Raw genomic sequence first — 18,637 nt, 5'->3', positions numbered from 1 at the left:
AAGCTGAAAACGAATCATAATAGCCAACCCAATTCGTTATTAAATTTAAGCTAAATTCCCATCAATATATTCATAAACAAATAAGAACAACATGTGGTGAGGGAAACACATGGATTTTATTAAAAATGTCCATAGAACACTTAATAAAATCTATTAAAACGACTTGATCTTTCATTCAAGGCAAGGTCCAGAACTGCCAGGTCCAAGATTTAAAATAAATACGATGGTGTGGAATTGTACAGTCCTTGAACTTTTACATCTCCTTCTCCCTCTCACTCTACAATAAAATCCTATACTTAGTCCCATGAAAGTGCAATGAAATGTAAGCAATTAAACATACAACAGAGAGTCTGGGTTCTGGTGTCACATGGTAATCTGTAGTGTATCACTAATTTTCTGTGTTTATAAAAACTTGTAACATGACATAATTGAGCGTGGATGGTTGCTGATGTAGATATTTTCTGTAATTGCTTCCAGTGAACTGTACTGAGAATATTAAAAAGCATAAAAAGATAAGATGTGAGAGGGCATTGCACATTTTCTATGAAGCATTACAGCAAAAAAAATGTTTCCTCCATCAGTCGTTCTCTCTTCTATCACACACACATAAACATTTTTCCCTTTACCGCCGGGAAAATCTGTTCTTGAATGCTTTGATAGTCTTAGCCATCATTGGGGCAACTTCTGAAAAAGAGTGAGCAGAAAAGTGTTGAAAAACATCCAAACAACCAGTTTGAATGAAATAAATTAGCAAAATTTGGACATGATCTTATTAATATTAATGGTTAGCATACAGTACAGAAATAAATGACTACAAGAAAATTTATGTAGAGACAGTTGTAGATAAACATGTAACAGCAATAACATTTCCTCTTGAGACTCACTTTTGACCTGTGGTTTGTCTCTGGCACTGTGAGCACCAGCAATGCTGGGAGCAGAGGGGCGTGAGGAGGACTCAGGTGGACTGCTTACTGACGAATGACCACCATCACTGGATTTGCTATGAAGGCTGTAGTTTGTTGCTGGTCTGATCCTGTATATGAAGAATTAGCATCATATTTAAATGGAGTTAAAAAAAATAATAAAAAAAAACACCTCCATTTACTTCCAAGAAATTCAGAAAGCAGATTGTAAGCAGAAACGTCATGATGAAGTGTCATCTACATGACTACTGACAACTGTGTGACTAATGCAGCATTCACTTACCTGGCAGATGGAAGAGCAGCACTTGTGCTGGGAGAACCATTTTTAGTGCCAAACTTCTCCTGTATACGGCGGACATCTCGTGGAGGCTTCGCGACAGAATTGACAAAAGCCATTTTAACCTGCCGTCCTGTTAAAAGTGAACAATATAGTGAAAGAGTTTTTTAGTGTGTGAAAAGTTTAATGAGCTACACTGTTTTTTGTGCAGTACATTTGATCTAATGTAGGTACTGTATGTACCTTTAGGTTTGTTTGCATGGGCAGAGGTGATGTTCTCTGTGAGCTTGCGCAGACGCTCTTCCCTTTCTTCATGGAGCCGGAGATACAGCTCCCTCCAAGATTCATACTCTTGCCGAGGTTCATGTTTAAAATCCCGCTGGCAGTGTCTCATCCACAGATCATCTGACTCTTCTGTGAAATACTGAGTAGAGAAGCTTGGAATGAAAGAATAGCCTAAAAACGAGCTCGAACTTCATATGGAGTATTGATCTTGAAATAAGCATGATGACGGAGAATATAAACTAATGTTCAAAGTCTGGGGTGTGTAGGATTTTTTTATGTTTTTGAAAAAGTATATTATGCTCAACAACCCTGAATTTATTTGATCAAAAATAGAATAGAGAAAAAAAAAACATTCTGAAAGGAATACAAAGACCAAAGTAGTTCTGTAACAGAACAAGATGAGAGATGAGATAATTACTGTGAAATAAATCATTTGCATGTGACTGTTGACACACTTACTGGATTACACTGCTCAATCCGATAAAGCTGCTCAGGAGTGCATCTCTCCAAAACCGGTTCCAGGATCTCAAACGGCACTCCACCCACTTCATCAATGGCTAATGGAAAATACAATAAATATCAGTAAAAAGTTGACTCAATTCAGGTTAATTTCTACTTAACACTTCAGCCAACCCTAACAATCATGGCATCATGGGAAGTCATGGCCTAGTGGTTAGAGAGTTTGACTCCTAACCCTAAGGTTGTGGGTTCAAGTCTCAAGCCGGCAATACCAAGACTGAGGTGCCCTTGAGCAAGGCATCAAACCCCCAACTGCTCCCTGGGTGCCGCAGCATAAATGGCTTCCCTCTGCTCCGGGTGTGTGTTCACTGCTGTGTGTGTGCACTTTGGATGGGTTAAATGCAGAGCACAAATTCTGAGTATGGGTCACCATACTTGGCTGTATGTCACGTCACTTTCACTTTACTGATGTGATTTGAACATAGCAATTTAAAGTGCTGTCACTGTCACCCCATTCATCACACACAGCAAACTGTGATTCTTGAATGTGTATGGTTAAACTGCCTAGAGCTAAACACCATGAAAAAGTTTTCAATCAGTAATTACCATTACAACAAATCATCAGAGATTAGGAAAACTCACAGTCTATATTGTTCTGTAGGACTCTGATGCACTGTTCATACAGAGACATCATTTTCGGCAAATATGAGGTCTTGGATCCAGAGTACACCACCATTTTAGAGTTCAGTCGTCGCCCTGCATAGCCACCATCTTCTTCCTCATATGGCAGTGGGACTGGGGAAGACAGACATGTTGTTATGAGTCCATGAAGACAGAATCATTGGGATTAATACACTTATTTTGTTTTTTTCAATTCCGTTTCTTTCAAGTCTGATTTAAAGTGTTATAAAACACAAAAGTGCATACCTTTGCGTCTTTGTGGGGACAGTGGTGTAAGATCGATGGAGGGCAGTGGTCTGTAGTTGGGCTGGATAGCTGGCAAAGGGATATCAGGCAGAGTGGGAACCACATCCACTACCTGGAGAAATAATAATTAGAAATCCTTCGACAAAGGCTGGTTTCCCATCACCTCGCCTGAGAAACAAGTTCAGCCTCACCTTCCTGCGTTTCTGTGGAACAACAGAAGTGGTCTTTGAGGAAGAGGATGGCTTTGAGTGTTTACTACTGGTGCCGTTGGCTTTGCCAGACTTAGAGGAAGCAGAAGGAAGCAAGACGGCAGGCTGAGGGGGTCGCGAGGACTGCTTTTTCTTCTTTTTACTTGGGGTTGGAGCATCGTATGTGAGAAAGGATTCGAAAGACATAGTTGGAGCCTCATATGGCTCCTCATCCTCGTCCACTGGCTCTGGAACTTCCCTCCGCTCCCTTGATTTTCCTTAAGAGACAAAAGCAGGCCCAACTAAAACCTCTAAAACTAAAACCTCATACTTACACTAAACTCAATTTTATGTCATTTACTGAGAGACATTTTTATAAATTCATCAAAAGTAACAGTTAAATCCATTTACAATTTTACAAAAGATTTCCATTTCAAATAAATGCTGTTTTTTTTTTTTTTTTACTTTCTATTCATCAAATAATGGCCTGAAAAAAATAAGCAACACAGCTGTTCGATTGTAAAAATAAATAATTTCTTATCATTATAATATTATAATGATTTCTGAAGGGTCATGAGACACTGAAAACTGGAGTAATGATACTGAAAATTCAGTTTTGCATCAGAAATAAATTGTAAAAGTAAACAATTATTTTTAATTGTAATACCACAATATATAAGCTAAATATGGCTGTATAATATATAAATAACTTTCACATAATATGAAAGTTTGACTGTTTTACTGTATTACTGATTAAATAAATGTGGCCATTGTGAGTACAGGTGCTGGTCATATAATTAGAATATCATCAAAAAGTTGATTTATTTCACTAATTCATTCATCACACACAGACTGATACATTTCAAATGTTTATTTCTTTTAATTTTGATGATTATAACTGACAACTAAGGAAAATCCCAAATTCAGTATCTCAGAAAATCTAAATATAGTGAAAAGTTTCAATATTGAAGACACCTGGTGCCACACTTTAATCAGCTAATTAACTCAAAACATCTGCAAAGCTTTTAAATGGTCTCTCAGTCTAGTTCTGTAGGCTACACAATCATGGAGAAGACTACTGACTTGACAGTTGTCCAAAAGACGACCATTGACACCTTGCACAAGGAGGCAAGACACAAAAGGTCATTGTGTCCAAGCACATTAATAGAGAGGCAAAGGGATGAAAAAGATGTGGTAGAAAAAAAAGTGTACAAGCAATAGAGATAACCGCAACCTGGAGAGGATTGTGAAACAAAACCCATTCAAAAATGTGGGGGAGATTCACAAAGAGTGGACTGCAGCTGGAGTCAGTGCTTCAAGAACCACTACACACAGACGTATGCAAGACATGGGTTTCAGCTGCTGCATTCCTTGTGTCAATCCACTCTTGAACAACTGACAGCGTCAGAAGTTTCTATAAGACAAAAAGGACTGGACTGCTGCTGAGGGGTGCAAAGTTATGTGCTCTGATGAAAGTAAGTTTTGCATTTCCTTTGGAAATCAGGGTCCCAGAGTCTGGTGGAAGAGAGGAGAGGCACACAATCCACGTTGCTTGAGGTCCAGTGTAAAGTTTCCACAGTCAGTGATGGTTTGCGGTGCCATGTCATCTGCTGGTGTTGGTCCACTGTGTTTTCTGAGGTCCAAGGTCAACGCAGCCGTATAACAGGAAATTTTAGAGCACTTCATGCTTCCCGCTGCTGACCAACATTATGGAGATGCAGATTTCATTTTCCAACAGGACTTGGCACTTGCACACAATGCCAAAGCTACCAGTACCTGGTTTAAGGGCCAGGGTATCCCTGTTCTTAATTGGCAAGCAAACTCTCCTGACCTTAACCCCATAGAAAATCTATGGGGTATTGTGAAGAGGAAGATGAGATATGCCAGACACAAGAATGCAGAAGAGCTGAAGGCCACTATCAGAGCAACCTGGGCTCTCATAACACCTGAGCAGTGCCACAGACTGATCGACTCCATGCCACGCCACATTGCTGCAGTAATTCAGGCAAAAGGAGCCCCAACTAAGTATTGAGTGCTGTACATGCTCATACTTTTCATGTTCATACTTTTCATGTTTATACTTTTCATTTGGCCAAGATTTCTAAAAATCCTTTCTTTGTATTGGTCTTAAGTAATATTCTAATTTTCTGAGATAATGAATTTGGGATTTTCCTTAGTTATCAGTTATAATCATCAAAATTAAAAAAATAAACATTTGAAATATATCTGTCTGTGTGTAATGAATGAATATAATATACAAGTTTCACTTTTTAATGGAATTAGTGAAATAAATACACTTTTTGATAATATTCTCATTATATGACCAGCAACAGATTGTTTTAGGGATATTGCTTCTATATAAAAAAAAATGAAATCTTTTTGACTTAAAACGGAAATGTCAACCACAATAAAAGCAGGCAAAACTTTCTTACCATCACTTCCTCCTTTCTTTTCCCTTTTGTTCTCGTGTGGGCTTAAATGTCGATTGTGTTTAGATTTGCGACCCTGTTGCTCTCTGTCGGCTCTATGCGTCCTCTCCTCACTGCTGCCAACACCTGTGGGACGATTCTTCCGTATCTCTTGTTCCTCAATGTCTTGGGAATTGTGCTCTCTGACTGGCTCTTTGTGTGGATTGCAGTGTCTAATGTCATTGCGTGGAGGACTGGGCTCCGGCTCTTCTTCTAGAGGGCTTTCATATTCATCTGACTGATACTCCCTTGCACTGCTGTGTCTATACTGTGAGCTGTAGTGCTGTGGAGGGGAGGGGGAGTAGTCATGTTGGTATGCCATCTCTTCATGTTGTTCCTCCTCCATGAGGGGAGGTTCATCTGGAGACCGCTCCCGAACTCGTTTGTGCCCTCCAGACTCATTCATTCGTGAGTGGGAATGCCCTTCCTTTACACTTGGTCTTTTGATAAACATGAAACATATATAACATATTCTTATTAATCTCTTATATCACAAGACAACAACTTCACAACCAGAGTTCTAAAATGAATACCCTTCAAACATCTAATCTGAGTAAAAGTCACCAGCACTGAGAACCGTTCAAAGGTTTGGGGTCAGTAAGAGATATATATATATATATATATATATATATATATATATATATATATATATATATATATATGGTTATTACACTTTAGCAAGAATCCATGAAGTTGATCTAAAGTGACAGTAAAGACTTTAACATTGTTATTTCAGATCAATGCGGTTCTTTTGAACTTTCTAGTTATCAAAGAATCCAGAAAAACTAATGTATCACGGTTTCTACAAAAATATTAAGAAGAAAAATTGCTTCTTGAGAAGTAAATCAGCATGTAACAATGATTTCTGAAGCATCATGTGACACTGAAGAATTGAGTAATGGCTGCTGAAAATGTAGCTTTGTCATCTCATGAGTACATTTTTAACATAAATTAACAAACAGTTAATTTAATTTGTGATCATATTTGACCACATTACTGTTTTTACTGTATTTCTGATCAAATAAATGTAGGCTTAGCGAGCCTTTTTAAAAATATTAAAAAAAGAAACATCAACCCCAAACGTTTGAACAGTATTTTATATATATATGTATATGTATAAATATGCAATATGCAGTTTCATGACCAGTAAGAAACATAAGGCACATGGATTTTCGGGCAGTTGTGGCAAAAAGTTAATTTTGGATCATGACAACAAAAATATTCTTAAGAGCAATGATTTCAGTTTCAACTTCTTTACACTAAGAAATTTTACCGCAGTTGCTTTGTCAAGAATCTTTATAAATAGATTTTAAACATTTATCTCTCCCCTTTGAGGAAAATTACACTGTTCTTATTACCTTAAATGGTTAATTTCAATGATGTGAACACTCATCCCCAAAATGAAAATTTTGTCATTAATCACTTAACCCCATGTTGTTCCAAACCCGTAAAAGCTTTCTTCATCTTCAGAACACAATTTAATACATTTTGGATTAAATATATTAATATATTATATACGCTTTGATTTGAACGAAAACAGCGCATTCTTGTTGTGCGGGCAGCTGACACAGAAGAACATAAGCTGCCTGCGTTCAGCTCAGAGACACAGAGGAGACAAATTGTTGAAAAAAGTTGTTATTTTTGTTTTGTTTCTGTACATAAAGAATTCGTGTCACTTCATAAAATTCAGATTGAACCACTGATGGCAGATGGACTATTCTGACGACGTCTTTCCCACTTTTCTATGGGACAGTCACAAGCCTCCCGGTTTTCATCCATAATATCTTAAATTGAGTTCTGAAGACGAACAAAGCATTTACAGGTTTGGAACAACATGGGGGTAAAGTGACTGATGACAAAATTGTCATTTTGGGGTGGAGGATCCCTATATTAATATATCAATTTAAAAAGCTAACCTGTCTGCAGATCTCTCTGGAACCAGCTTTTTCCACTTGGCCACAAGGTTCTTCGCTGACTCCCCAGCAAATTCATGTTTGCGCAGAGAATTCACTGTCTTTCCAATGCCTGTTTCCTGAAAGAATCAAAGAAAACAAACACATTAAAAGCCATAGAACTAATTGCATTTTTACCAAATCAAGTGTAATACTTTAGAACCAAGTCATATTTTAATCTTACCACCAGGATGTCCACTGTTATAGGAAGCTCCCCGAGCCTTTTGAGAGTTTTCAGCAGCTAGACAGAAGATGAAGAGGAAAAAAAAAAAGTTTCATTGACAATAAGAAATATTTATGGTTGATATAATTTCCATTAACACTCACTACTAACAGCTGAGGCAAAACATTGATTTTGCACCATGACAACAACAATATTGGAAAGTGAGTGTTTAACTGTAAACTTTGTGGAAAACTACACTACGCTATAATTTACAATGTATTTAACACAAATTATCCTAAAATACCAAATGCATCATTCTATAAAACTAACTGCAAAAAATAGATATGTACTGTGATGCATAAATTATACCCAAATATATATAAAATACAGACAAACCACATAGATAAAATACTGGCAGTAGCATACACCATGATGTTTACATATTTCAAAGAGTAACTGCCATTTAGACATCAAAAGGGTAAAAATGTGCAATGTCCAAATAACAGTAGTACAGTGGTATTTTATTGTACACAATGACAGATTACTGCCAGGTAACATAATTATTAGTTGGTTAAGCCATGTCAAAAATTCACTTTAATACCAGAAATACCAAAACAAACATTTAAGTGCATGTTCACTTAAGTGTCATCGTGACCTACAGAGGAACATGGGGGGGGTGTCTCATACCCCACTGAGCTTCCCAAATAGACAACATTTTCTGACGCATCTAATGAAAAATTTCCACCTTATTGTAATAACTATTCCGTGTTGAGGAGGAATCGTGTCTTACGGAGTAACGTCAACATAACCCCCACTGCTTTACTCAGGGCCTGTCTTCAATTGTCACCGCTATGGTATTAAATCGCTGTGGTTGACATCTCTGATAACGGAGCACAAGCTTCTGGGAAAGTGCCTCGATGCTGTGTCTGCTGTCGTAGCTCGGTACATCGAGGCATATTTGAGAAAAAAATCTTAATCCAGACTCTATCTAAACCGATCATCAATTTCACGGTCTGCTGCTCTTGTAAATGTTAGCTATACGTGGGGTTTATGGACAACAGCGCTGATCGAACCTCAGACTAGACACCCGCCGAAGTGCGTGAGACACGGGCATACAGAAAGAAGAGACGTACATCATTCGCATCGTCACACCGAAAAGGTTCCTTACCTTACGAGGCTCTTGGTTTTCTGCAAGCCTTAACTGCAACTTCTCAACCGCTTCCAATATCTCCTCCGCCATGTTTACAGATGGTGCATGTTGCCCGGAAGCCACAACAGCAGGCAGTAGTGGTGGTGGTGGGGGCCTACTGTTGTTTCTGACTGCTCTGATGCGAACTTCCGTCACTCCAGACGTAGATTCCGGAAGAACGTCATTCTTCTGTTATAATAAATCATCCTAATCACTTGGTGACGGGGAGGAATATACATGGAGTCATAATCTCTCTCTCTAGCTCTCATCCTCATGCTGGATTATGCAGAATAGGCCTATGCTACACAAAGCATGTTGGATCCTGTGTTCAGAAAGAATTCCACAGAGGTGACAGGTCCAGTGTTTTGGATATTTAATTGAAGTTTCTGATTCCTTTAATTAGCCAGCTGCAAAATGTTCTCCATCTGCCACTATGCTTCACCCTAAGACTCATCTATTAATTCTCGTATGGACTATTGGTTAGTGTTTAATTATTTGACTAATAATGTGACCTCTGTATTGATAGATCCTTGCATCTTTTGAAAGGCCAAACAATGTAGTTTTGCTCTCACAATGAAACACACAACTTCTCTATGACATGGTGCCGGCAGCAACAGAGAGTATAAAAGCTACACCTTCTTTCTTTGTATGAACATTTTGGTAGCGTTATGCAAATATTCCCACACAGTGACGTAGACATGTGGGGGCGTTTTAAAACTACATTTTAGGAGGGCGTGGATAAATCTTAACTATATCTCTTTGGATTTGAGACTTTAGTCTTTGCAACTTGACAGATCTTTTTTATGCACAAGGAGCTTGTAACACTCCAAAGGGAAAGGAAAAATTTTTAATCGCATCATATTTGACCCATTTAAAATGATCATTTACTAGATGGCGTCGGTGTCACAGTTCAAACACTCTACTATTTTAGATAAACTGTGGAGTTTTACCTTTTTTGAATCCATTCAGCACATCTTCTGGTCTGGCGTTAGCACTTTAGCTGTAGCTTAGCATAGATCATTGGATCTTAATAGACCATTAGCATCTCGCTCACTAAAGAGTTTCGGTATATTTCCTATTTAAAACTTCTGTAGTTACATCATGTACTAATACCGACAGAAAATGAAAAGTTGTGATTTTCTAGGGTGATATGGCTAGGAACTATTAGTAGGAACTCTTATTCCGGCGTAATAATCAAGGAAATTTGCTGCCATACTGTGGGTGCAGCAGGCACAGTGATATTACGCTGCACCTAAAAATAGGCTACCACTGCAAGTTAGCTGGGGACAGTTTTCAGGCGGGATATTAAACCCAGTCTATGATTAAGAAAATAAAAAAAGAGAAAATGTAATTTTGTAATTTTACATTTGATCATTCTGTTTTTGTACTTTAAAAAAAAACATTGTTTAATTTATCTTTATTTTATTTATTGATTTGTGCTATTTACATGATTTCAAACAGTGCTCAAGGTTGGTGTTAGAAGGACAAGCTGGATATGGACAGTGTGTTTTGTTTGGGGGGGGGGGGGGGGGGCTGGATGGCTGTATATGGATAAAGATATGTAGGTGGGGCTGAGTATTGCAGACCCGTGGTTGGTTCTTCTTTTCCACTAACTCCTGCTGCCAACAGAGCTCTGACAGACAGACAGACAGACATTCGGTGAGAGACAGATTACCAAGGAAAGAAAGAAAACAGTGTGGATTCAAGTACTAAAAGAAAGCGAATGAAAGAACAAGGAAGGACAAAGAAGAAGAGCTGGAAGAGAGCTATAAAATAAAGGTAAACATTCTGACTTTGCTTCTTCTTTGTTTTGGTCAATGCATTAGGACATAATAATACTTATACATTAAAATGGACTGATATTAATATTTTAAAAGCAACAGAACATTACTTACACTTCCAATGTATGAATTAGATTCCCCATCTCCTTATTTAGAATGTAAAGCTTTCATGACTAAGTTTAACCTCTTAAAACCCTGCTGCCTCATATGAGGACATTATATTTTAGTGAATTTCTCTGAGACTGTACATGCACAGTTTTAAGTCTGGATGTCCTGTACAAAGCATATTCTGTACTTTTCAGAGATACTAAATGATTGGATGTTTCACCATGACCACTTCCTCTCTTTGGTCTTCAAATAAGTCTGAAATTGATTTAGTGACACATGGAAATATGATAATATTTTGTAATTATCATTCAAATCTGTCTAATTTTTAAATTATGTGTCATAAATCAACATCTCGTGAAAACGTTATGGGGTTTCAATGCAAAATATGACTTTCTGTTACAAAACAGGATGTTGATTTCACACGTCCTCATATGAGGACACTGGGACTGAAAGCATGTTTATTATGCATTTTGGGAGACGTAACAAATGAATAGGGAAAGAAATTATATTCTATGAAATATTATATATTATTATGAAAATCTTGTCAAGTGTTACTCCCATTATTACACTTCTTTTTTCATTACGTTGCCCCAAATACACATTAATATGCAAATTAGATTTAGTTCATGATACATTATATATAATGAGAAAACCCATTTAAGTTTGTTTTACAAACATTTTGCAGAAAGTAAAATTGTATATTGAATCATTCTGTTATAACACAATTGACAATCATCTTTACAAAAAGTCTGGTAAAAAAAAAATAGACATAGTATAACTCATGAATGAAATATCTTTTTTTAAGATAGTTTTTAATGCTCTAAACAATGTAAAGTCATTGAAAAAACTTTTTTTTCCCTAAAACTTTTTTTCTGGTCTTAAGAGGATACATTTTAATCATGTGACACATTTACTTCATATAGCCATGTTTCAATTGGTATGAATTTAATGGAAACTAAACATCACTTTGGTTGTACATCCTTGACATTTCACAGATGCAGACTTTCTTATCAAAGGCATCCCACTGTGGTGTGGACTAAATTTAACCAACCCAGTCAGAGTCAAAACCAGAGAATAACATGAAGGTTGTTTCTCACTCTATAAATAACAAGCAGAGCGATTAGTTTGTTGAAGGTTGGCACGCAAATACTTTAGTCGGACTTTCCACAACACTACATCTAAGGCTGAAGAAAGACAGCCAAGCCTTCAGCTTTTAGGACTGACTTATAACAGCTGCTTCTTTCCCATCTCCTGTTACCCTCTCATTCTCTCTTATTATCTTTCTCTGTATAGAAATGACCTTGTCCCCCTGTTTTCCTCTCACCCTGTGTTGTGAAATCTTCTTTACAGCATCAGATAACCTATAATTTTTCAATTAACCTGAAAGGAACTCCAGATGACTTTCATTGAGCTATCTGGGTCAGATGACCATCACTGAAACTTTCATCAAACTACTGCAAACCCCCTTCGAGCATTTTCCTCTCTGTGCTCTAAATAGCTGCAAATGTGCTGTGGTTTTACGTGTGCATGTCAAAGCCCATGCAGGGTCAGCAGCTGCCGTAGGGTAATTTAAGAGGTGACGTTGGTGTTATTGCTTTATGACTGACATTATGTTGCAACACTCCTGAAATCATTTTAACGTCTGCAGAAAACTATGGATCCGATCCAAATGATAGTGTAAAAAAATCATGGCAGGCAACATATAATTTGGATATCTAATTTATCATCAAGAAAGAAATTTAGCTCATATTAAGACATAATGCACCAAGTTTTATAATTCTCAGATATTTATGTTCTGTGTTCCTTCAAATCTTGGAAAATCTTGCCATATTTTAGGGTCCAACTAGGAATAAAAGTATTCTGACTGGGAAAAAACACAACTGTGAAGATGGAACTTAATACTGAAAGGTTTGCACAATAAACTTTTAAAAATAAAATAAAAAGACACAATAAAAAGGCTTTTTTTTTGTAGAAAAAGGTTAATTTTTGTAACGCTTTAGCCTTAGCAAGAACAAAAGTATGCCATTTAAAGAAAATTACACTTTTCTCTCTCATTTCCATCACAGAATGTTATTATTATGTTATTATATCTATTTATATAATCTAAAATCATTGTTGCCTTTTGCTGTCATAAACATTTTCTTTCCTAACATTCAGGCTTTTAAGCATGGTATTGTCCAACATGTACATTTAAATCATATCCTCCTGAGAACCATAAAATAAAAGTTTTGTGAATTTTTTATGTAATTACATTGGTTGGAACATAAGAAACAAATGTAAAAAAAAAAAAGAAATGTAAAAAAATTATTATTATTTTTTTTAGCATGCATAAAGATATTTTATTTACATTTTATTTTATGTCCTTTGTAGGGGATGCCAGGACTAAGTTATTAATAATAATAATAATAATAAAATAAAAAATAGACATTAAAAGGTATGAACAGGCAAAAACAATGATTTTTGTTTTTCATTCACCAATTATTTTTTTAACCAAACTTTGTAAAAAAACTAAAACAAAAGGTGTTTATCAACGGTTATGAAAGGTATAACAGAATGATTTGATATACTATTTTATTTATTTCCATTTTATTAAATGTGTATATATACTGGATCTAAGTTGAATATTAATGTGTTCTTGGCAACATTTTCAGAAGAATATCTCATATTTCATAGGTATATTGATCCATAATTTCTTACCAACTTCTGTTTCCCCAAAATGCCTGATTGAACACCTGTTGATAACACTCAAGCAGCAGCCCTTTGTATCTATGTCATTGGTGAAAAAGGTTGTCGTGGTAAATGGGTGGATTCACGTTGCACCACGACTGAGTCATATCATGCGTTTCCCTTGGATGAAAACAACTGCATCTAATTTTGAGAACACTGATAAACCTTTGTGTTGTGGCACAGACTGGAGGTTTTTAGGTGAGATGGGGTGAGAGAGGGGGAAGGAAGGGAATGATGCCAGTGTCAGGGTAATTTAAGCAGCACAGCCCCCACTATTCTTTAGTATATTTTTAGAAGAGATGTAAGGACATCTGTTAACCACAGTTCAGTCATGCTTGTTTATTTGTTTATGAGGAGGTCTGCTTTGATCTGGTTTTGCAAGCTTATCAAGCCAATCTCCTATCTGAGTCTGAAACCATACAAATGTTCAATGAGATGATTACAAACAACCTAAAATAATACTTAATATGCTGCAATCTGTAATAAGCTTGTAATAGTTGTGCATGTATATTTAACAATAACAACTGCCAAATGGGAGGAGATTACTGATATAAGAATAAACACAATCTCTACTACATGCCGAATCCTGTAATAAGAGTCAGATGTAATGCAAATGTACATTACATTCAACATTAAATGTAACAAAACTGCATATAGTGTCCTGTAAGGATATTACAATGCGTTTATATCAACAGAGAGACTATGAAATATACTTTTTTAAAATCCCTTAAATCTGGAATACAAAAATATGAGTGTTACTTGCAAACTAACTTGATTATAAAAAATTATAACCATGGCTATATTTTTGGAAACTCCCCTACGAGACAACATGCACATTTCAATCAGCCTTATATCGTCCTTTTGTAAAAAAAAAAAAAAAAAAAAGTGAGATGAGATCAAGTGTAAACCTATCTATGCTGACCATGATTTGATATTTATTGAACTCATACCTACTGTATGTTTATCTGTTTCTTTTCAGGTGGTGCGCGCTGACGAGGATCACACTCCTCCACTGTTAGTTTGCAAGTGTAGTGCGTCTGTCTGTCCATATAGTATCTTGGTAAATCTGTGCTTTTGTGATTCAAAATCAGCCTGTCAGTAAAAACCTTCAAAGAAACACAAATAAACTGATAAAAAGCTATCATCTAACCAGCCTACCCATCACAATGGCTCCCAAGAAGAAGTCACCACGGCCTAAGAAGTCCATTTCTGAACCAACAACTGTTGAGAGTGAAGTGGTTGTCCCAGAGCCTGGTATTAAGAAGCTTGAGCTTCCTTTTAATGTTGAGCAGCTAAACCGGCTCAATGGGGTTCCCCTGCCACCTCCTGTGATTAAAGCTGGGGAGAAAGGTTTTGGCCTGGGCAGTGAGCTCACCCGCCCCCTGCATGGATCTGCTCTGCTGGAGGAGCTGAGCCGCATGAGACAGGAACGATTCCTCACTGACATGGAAATAGCCTGCAAAACCAAGGCATTCGATGTTCACAAGCTAGTAATTTCCTCAGTCAGCCAGTATCTTCGTGAAGTCCTGGCCAAGGACCCTGGACTCAAACGACTGGAACTCCCTACCCTCTCACCTCTCGGTAAGCCTTAAGAGATATTACCTTGCACTGAGGTTTTCACTTGTGCGGCTGGAGACCCACTGTCCTGCAGAGTGTAGCTCCAACTCTCATCAAACATGCATGGTGCTGATCAGGTTAGAACTAAAATTTGTAGGATAGTATGTCTCCAGGAGCAGGGTTGAAGACCACTAACCTAGCTGCATTTCTTAAACCCAAGTAACTGGAATCATGTCTGAAGTTATGGTTAAGCCATAAATATTAAAACACCATTACATATATGCATTATATTTTCCCCCAGGACTTGCCAATGTGATTACCTTTGCTTACCTGGGCCGTGTGCACATGTCCCTATACACCATTGGCTGCACTGTGTCTGCAGCCAGCACCCTGCAAATCCCTCATCTTCTCCAGATGTGCATGGACTTTCTGATGGCTGAGCTGAATGCGCACACTTGTGTGTACGTGTGGAATATTGGTGCTGCATATGGCCTGATGCCTGTCCAAGAAGCCGCCCGGCGCTACATTCTAGAGAATTTTGCTCAGTTTGCTGAGACAACCCAATTCAACCAACTCACCCTGGAGCAGATCACATCTTTCCTCCAAGATGACAACCTAGCTCTTCCTTCGGAGGTCACTACCTTTCAGGTCAGTGTAAGGAAAAAGAATGGAAGGGCAAGAGGAGTAAAGGTTTCGCAAAAGCTTAGCAAGTCCTATTTATGCAGTGACCCAAATGCTAAATATGTTTGCAAACACAGCACATACTGTAAAAAAGAGCTAGAGTCGTGAGAAGATTATAAATATGTACACAATTTATAAAGTAGACTGAATTAGATACTAAATGTAGATAACTCACTTGAACTTTTCTTGGAACCTAGATTGCAATGAAGTGGTTAGACTTTGACCCAAGGAGGCAAGAACATGCTTCAGAACTGCTGTCTCATGTGCGCTTTGAGACCATCCCTGCCAATGAGCTGGTTAGTGAGATCCAGCCAGTGGCACGTATGATGCTAGATCCTCGGTGTCATCGTCTTCTGGTGGATGCCATGAACTACCATTTGCTACCCTACCAGCAGAACACATTGCAGTCACGACACACAAAGGTCCGCGGAAGCCAGAATACTCTTCTAACCATTGGGGGTCGTCCTTCACTAACTGAGCGTGCCCTAAGTCGAGAGGTACGTATTGAAGAAATGTACAACCTCTGGACAAAGTCCATAACATGTAATACTCTTGATTTATGGCTGGAGAAGCACCTTTCAGCAGAGTTTACCTCTGTCCTGCTCCAACACACCAGCCTGAATGTTTCTAATATGGTATAATTAGGGTTAGAGTCAAACATTGTGTGTACGAATGCGTTCCTCCAGGAGTAGGACAAAACTCCCTGCTCTGTCTGCATAAGGAAATATATTTTTGATTTTCTTTTGATTGCTCACCTGCCTGTTTTACTGTACAAAGGTTCTTTGGAGAGATCCACGAGAGGGAACGGCTACGTGGCGTCATCTTACCCAGCTGCCTGCAAAGAGTTTCAACCAGTGCGTGGCAGTGATGGATGGATTCCTGTATGTGGCAGGAGGAGAAGATCAAAATGATGCCCGAAACCAGGCTAAACATGCTGTTGGCACACTTAGCAGGTATAACAAATAATTTAGTCATCTCTAGACCCTATTAATCAGGTTGCAACTGGGGTGGTTAAATCTTACTCCTGGAGTCCCACTTTCCAGTAGAGGCTAGTCCCAAACCTAATTAAACACAACTTAACTAGCTTATCAAGGGCTTCAAAATTATCAGGTGGCTCCAGGCATTTTGTCACTCTGCAGGACTGTAGCCTTCCAAGAATAGGATTGGATACCCCTAGTCTAAAATTGTATACACAGACTTGACTTTAATACCTTCTGATCCTCAGATACGATCCTCGCTTCAACACTTGGCTGCATCTTACCAGCATGCGCCAACGACGTACCCACTTCAGTTTGGTGGCCACTGGTGGACGGCTCTATGCCATTGGTGGTCGCAACACTGATGGCCTCTTGGCCACCACTGAGAGCTACCAGCCCTCTACCAACACTTGGCAACTCCGTACGCCAATGGATATGCCACGATGCTGCCATGCTAGTGCCGTCCTACCATCGGGAGACATCTTGGTGACTGGTGGGTATGTTAACTGTGCTTACTCTCGCTCTGTCATTTGTTATAGCATTGACAATGACACTTGGAGCGAGCAGGGAGAGTTGGAAACACCACGTGGCTGGCACTGTTCTGCAACAGTAGGTGACAAGGTGTACGTGGTAGGAGGTAGCCAACTTGGTCCCGGCGGAGTCCGCATTGATGTGATGACCATGGAGGTCTTCAACCCTGAGAGCAAGGAGTGGACCAGAGCTGCCACGCTGCCCCTGGGAGTGAGCACAGCTGGTATGTCTCCACTGGGAGATCATCTGTACCTGCTAGGAGGATGGAATGAAGCAGAGAAACGTTACAAGTCTGCAGTCCAACGCTATGACCCAGGCACTGACAGCTGGTCAACAGTGGAAGACCTGCCGGAACCAATTGTGGGGGTGTCCTGCTGTGCCCTTCCCTTGCCCCCACGTCACACATCCCGCAGACACCGGAACACACCTTCCCATGAAGATCAGAGCAGTGTGACACAGCATAACACTGCATGAGAAAGAAAAGCTGGGAAAAACAAAGAGCAAGAAAGAAATAGGGTGAAAGAAGTGATTGTTGGGTATAGAAAAAAAAGAGAGTGAGAGAGAGAGTTGTATAGGTGAAATGGAAATGTAAAGAGTAGAATGTAAAAAGAACAACAACATGAAGGGAAAAGCACAGATGTCTTTGTTTTTAAGTCTTGTTCTTAAACTCCAAAGATGCATTAATACAGGGAGTTAAAAGACAAGGTACTTCCTAGGGCCCATATAATGAATGTGAAAGGTACATTTCACAAGAGAGTCTGCAGTGCAAGAAATTTAGAGAGGTATTTTTAGAAATTGAGCCAGTTTTATTGAAAATATCATTTTTGGATTATCAACAAGCTAATTTAGTTGCACTGAATTAAGTAATATGAGTTTATTTATTGTTTTGCTTTTTAAATCAAGTTTATCGATTTTCTCTCAACCAAACCCAATAACTGCAAAAGTTGTTCAGGCGTACTTGAATTTCTTATATGCAAAGAGGTGCAATGCAAAAGTCAATACCACCCTCAGACACACAAGTAAGCACCAAACTATTGACATTGCCCACCAAAGCATGTGCAGAATACCACTTATTAACCAACATTTTTAGACTAGTAATGAAAAATAAAAACCATGCTTACCATATTTCCTGTTGAACCCTTTTATGTATTTTAGTTATATTAAAGGGTCTTAAATTGCCTGTGTAGAGGTCAAAGCACCTCTAAACAGTATAAAACAAAACCTTCTTAAAAGAACCAGTAAAAATACCCAACAATATATCAACAATTGAATAAATAGCCAAATGGAAATAAATGCATTAAATGAAAATTGTAGCAGGTTAGACCCTGGATTGAAGTGTTGTCTGGTAATAGATATCTGGGATTTCACTGAATAAAACCGGTTAAAAATAAATGAAATTGTTTTTCTTTGCAACATTCACTGCAACAATCACAAACCAGCCCTC

At 38.2% G+C, this 18,637-nt stretch overlaps 2 protein-coding genes across 3 annotated transcripts; one reads left to right on the top strand and one right to left on the bottom strand.

Annotated features, from left to right (window-relative positions):
- Window positions 1–97: 97 nt before the first annotated feature.
- On the bottom strand, window positions 98–9,004 carry LOC113062127 (elongin-A-like). The gene is made up of 12 exons (XM_026231739.1): window positions 8,811–9,004; window positions 7,664–7,720; window positions 7,444–7,559; window positions 5,492–5,967; window positions 3,063–3,337; window positions 2,872–2,983; window positions 2,587–2,739; window positions 1,945–2,042; window positions 1,444–1,624; window positions 1,207–1,333; window positions 885–1,033; window positions 98–684 (listed from the first exon to the last, which is right to left on the bottom strand). Exons 1-12 carry the CDS (start codon window positions 8,880–8,882, stop codon window positions 623–625), a joined length of 1,878 nt encoding a protein of 625 aa, XP_026087524.1. The 5' UTR covers window positions 8,883–9,004; the 3' UTR covers window positions 98–622.
- A 1,414-nt stretch (window positions 9,005–10,418) lies between these two features.
- LOC113062125 (kelch-like protein 31) lies at window positions 10,419–18,590 on the top strand. Of its 2 annotated transcripts, XM_026231737.1 has the most exons (6): window positions 10,419–10,610; window positions 14,427–15,028; window positions 15,306–15,652; window positions 15,883–16,182; window positions 16,463–16,638; window positions 16,911–17,667. In XM_026231737.1, the coding sequence occupies exons 2-6, from the start codon at window positions 14,614–14,616 to the stop codon at window positions 17,665–17,667; spliced, it is 1,995 nt and encodes a 664-aa protein (XP_026087522.1). In that variant the 5' UTR covers window positions 10,419–10,610; window positions 14,427–14,613. The 2 variants fall into 2 exon arrangements, with proteins under 2 accessions (XP_026087522.1, XP_026087523.1); XM_026231738.1 differs by lacking the exon at window positions 10,419–10,610 and having other exon boundaries at window positions 14,614–15,028; window positions 16,911–18,590.
- The last annotated feature ends 47 nt before the right edge of the window (window positions 18,591–18,637 follow it).

The sequence above is a fragment of the Carassius auratus genome, chromosome 44 (assembly GCF_003368295.1).
Source record: "Carassius auratus strain Wakin chromosome 44, ASM336829v1, whole genome shotgun sequence".
Classification (NCBI taxonomy): Eukaryota; Metazoa; Chordata; class Actinopteri; order Cypriniformes; family Cyprinidae; genus Carassius; species Carassius auratus.
The sequence above is the reverse complement of the archived record's forward strand: the minus strand, read 5'-3'. Positions and strand labels throughout refer to the sequence as shown.

Bases quoted from the DNA above. Each gene is read 5' to 3' on its own strand.
- LOC113062127 (XM_026231739.1), bottom strand. From the start codon at position 8,882: ATGGCGGAGGAGATATTGGAAGCGGTTGAGAAGTTGCAGTTAAGGCTT. The intron at 3,338-5,491 runs GTAAGAAAGTTT...TTGTCTCTTAAG, and splicing joins AAAGAAAGGAGGAAGTGATG to GAAAATCAAGGGAGCGGAGG. The intron at 1,334-1,443 runs GTACATACAGTA...CACTTTTAACAG, and splicing joins CCATGCAAACAAACCTAAAG to GACGGCAGGTTAAAATGGCT.
- LOC113062125 (XM_026231738.1), top strand. From the start codon at position 14,614: ATGGCTCCCAAGAAGAAGTCACCACGGCCTAAGAAGTCCATTTCTGAA. The intron at 15,653-15,882 runs GTCAGTGTAAGG...CTTGGAACCTAG, and splicing joins CGGAGGTCACTACCTTTCAG to ATTGCAATGAAGTGGTTAGA. The intron at 16,639-16,910 runs GTATAACAAATA...TCTGATCCTCAG, and splicing joins GCTGTTGGCACACTTAGCAG to ATACGATCCTCGCTTCAACA.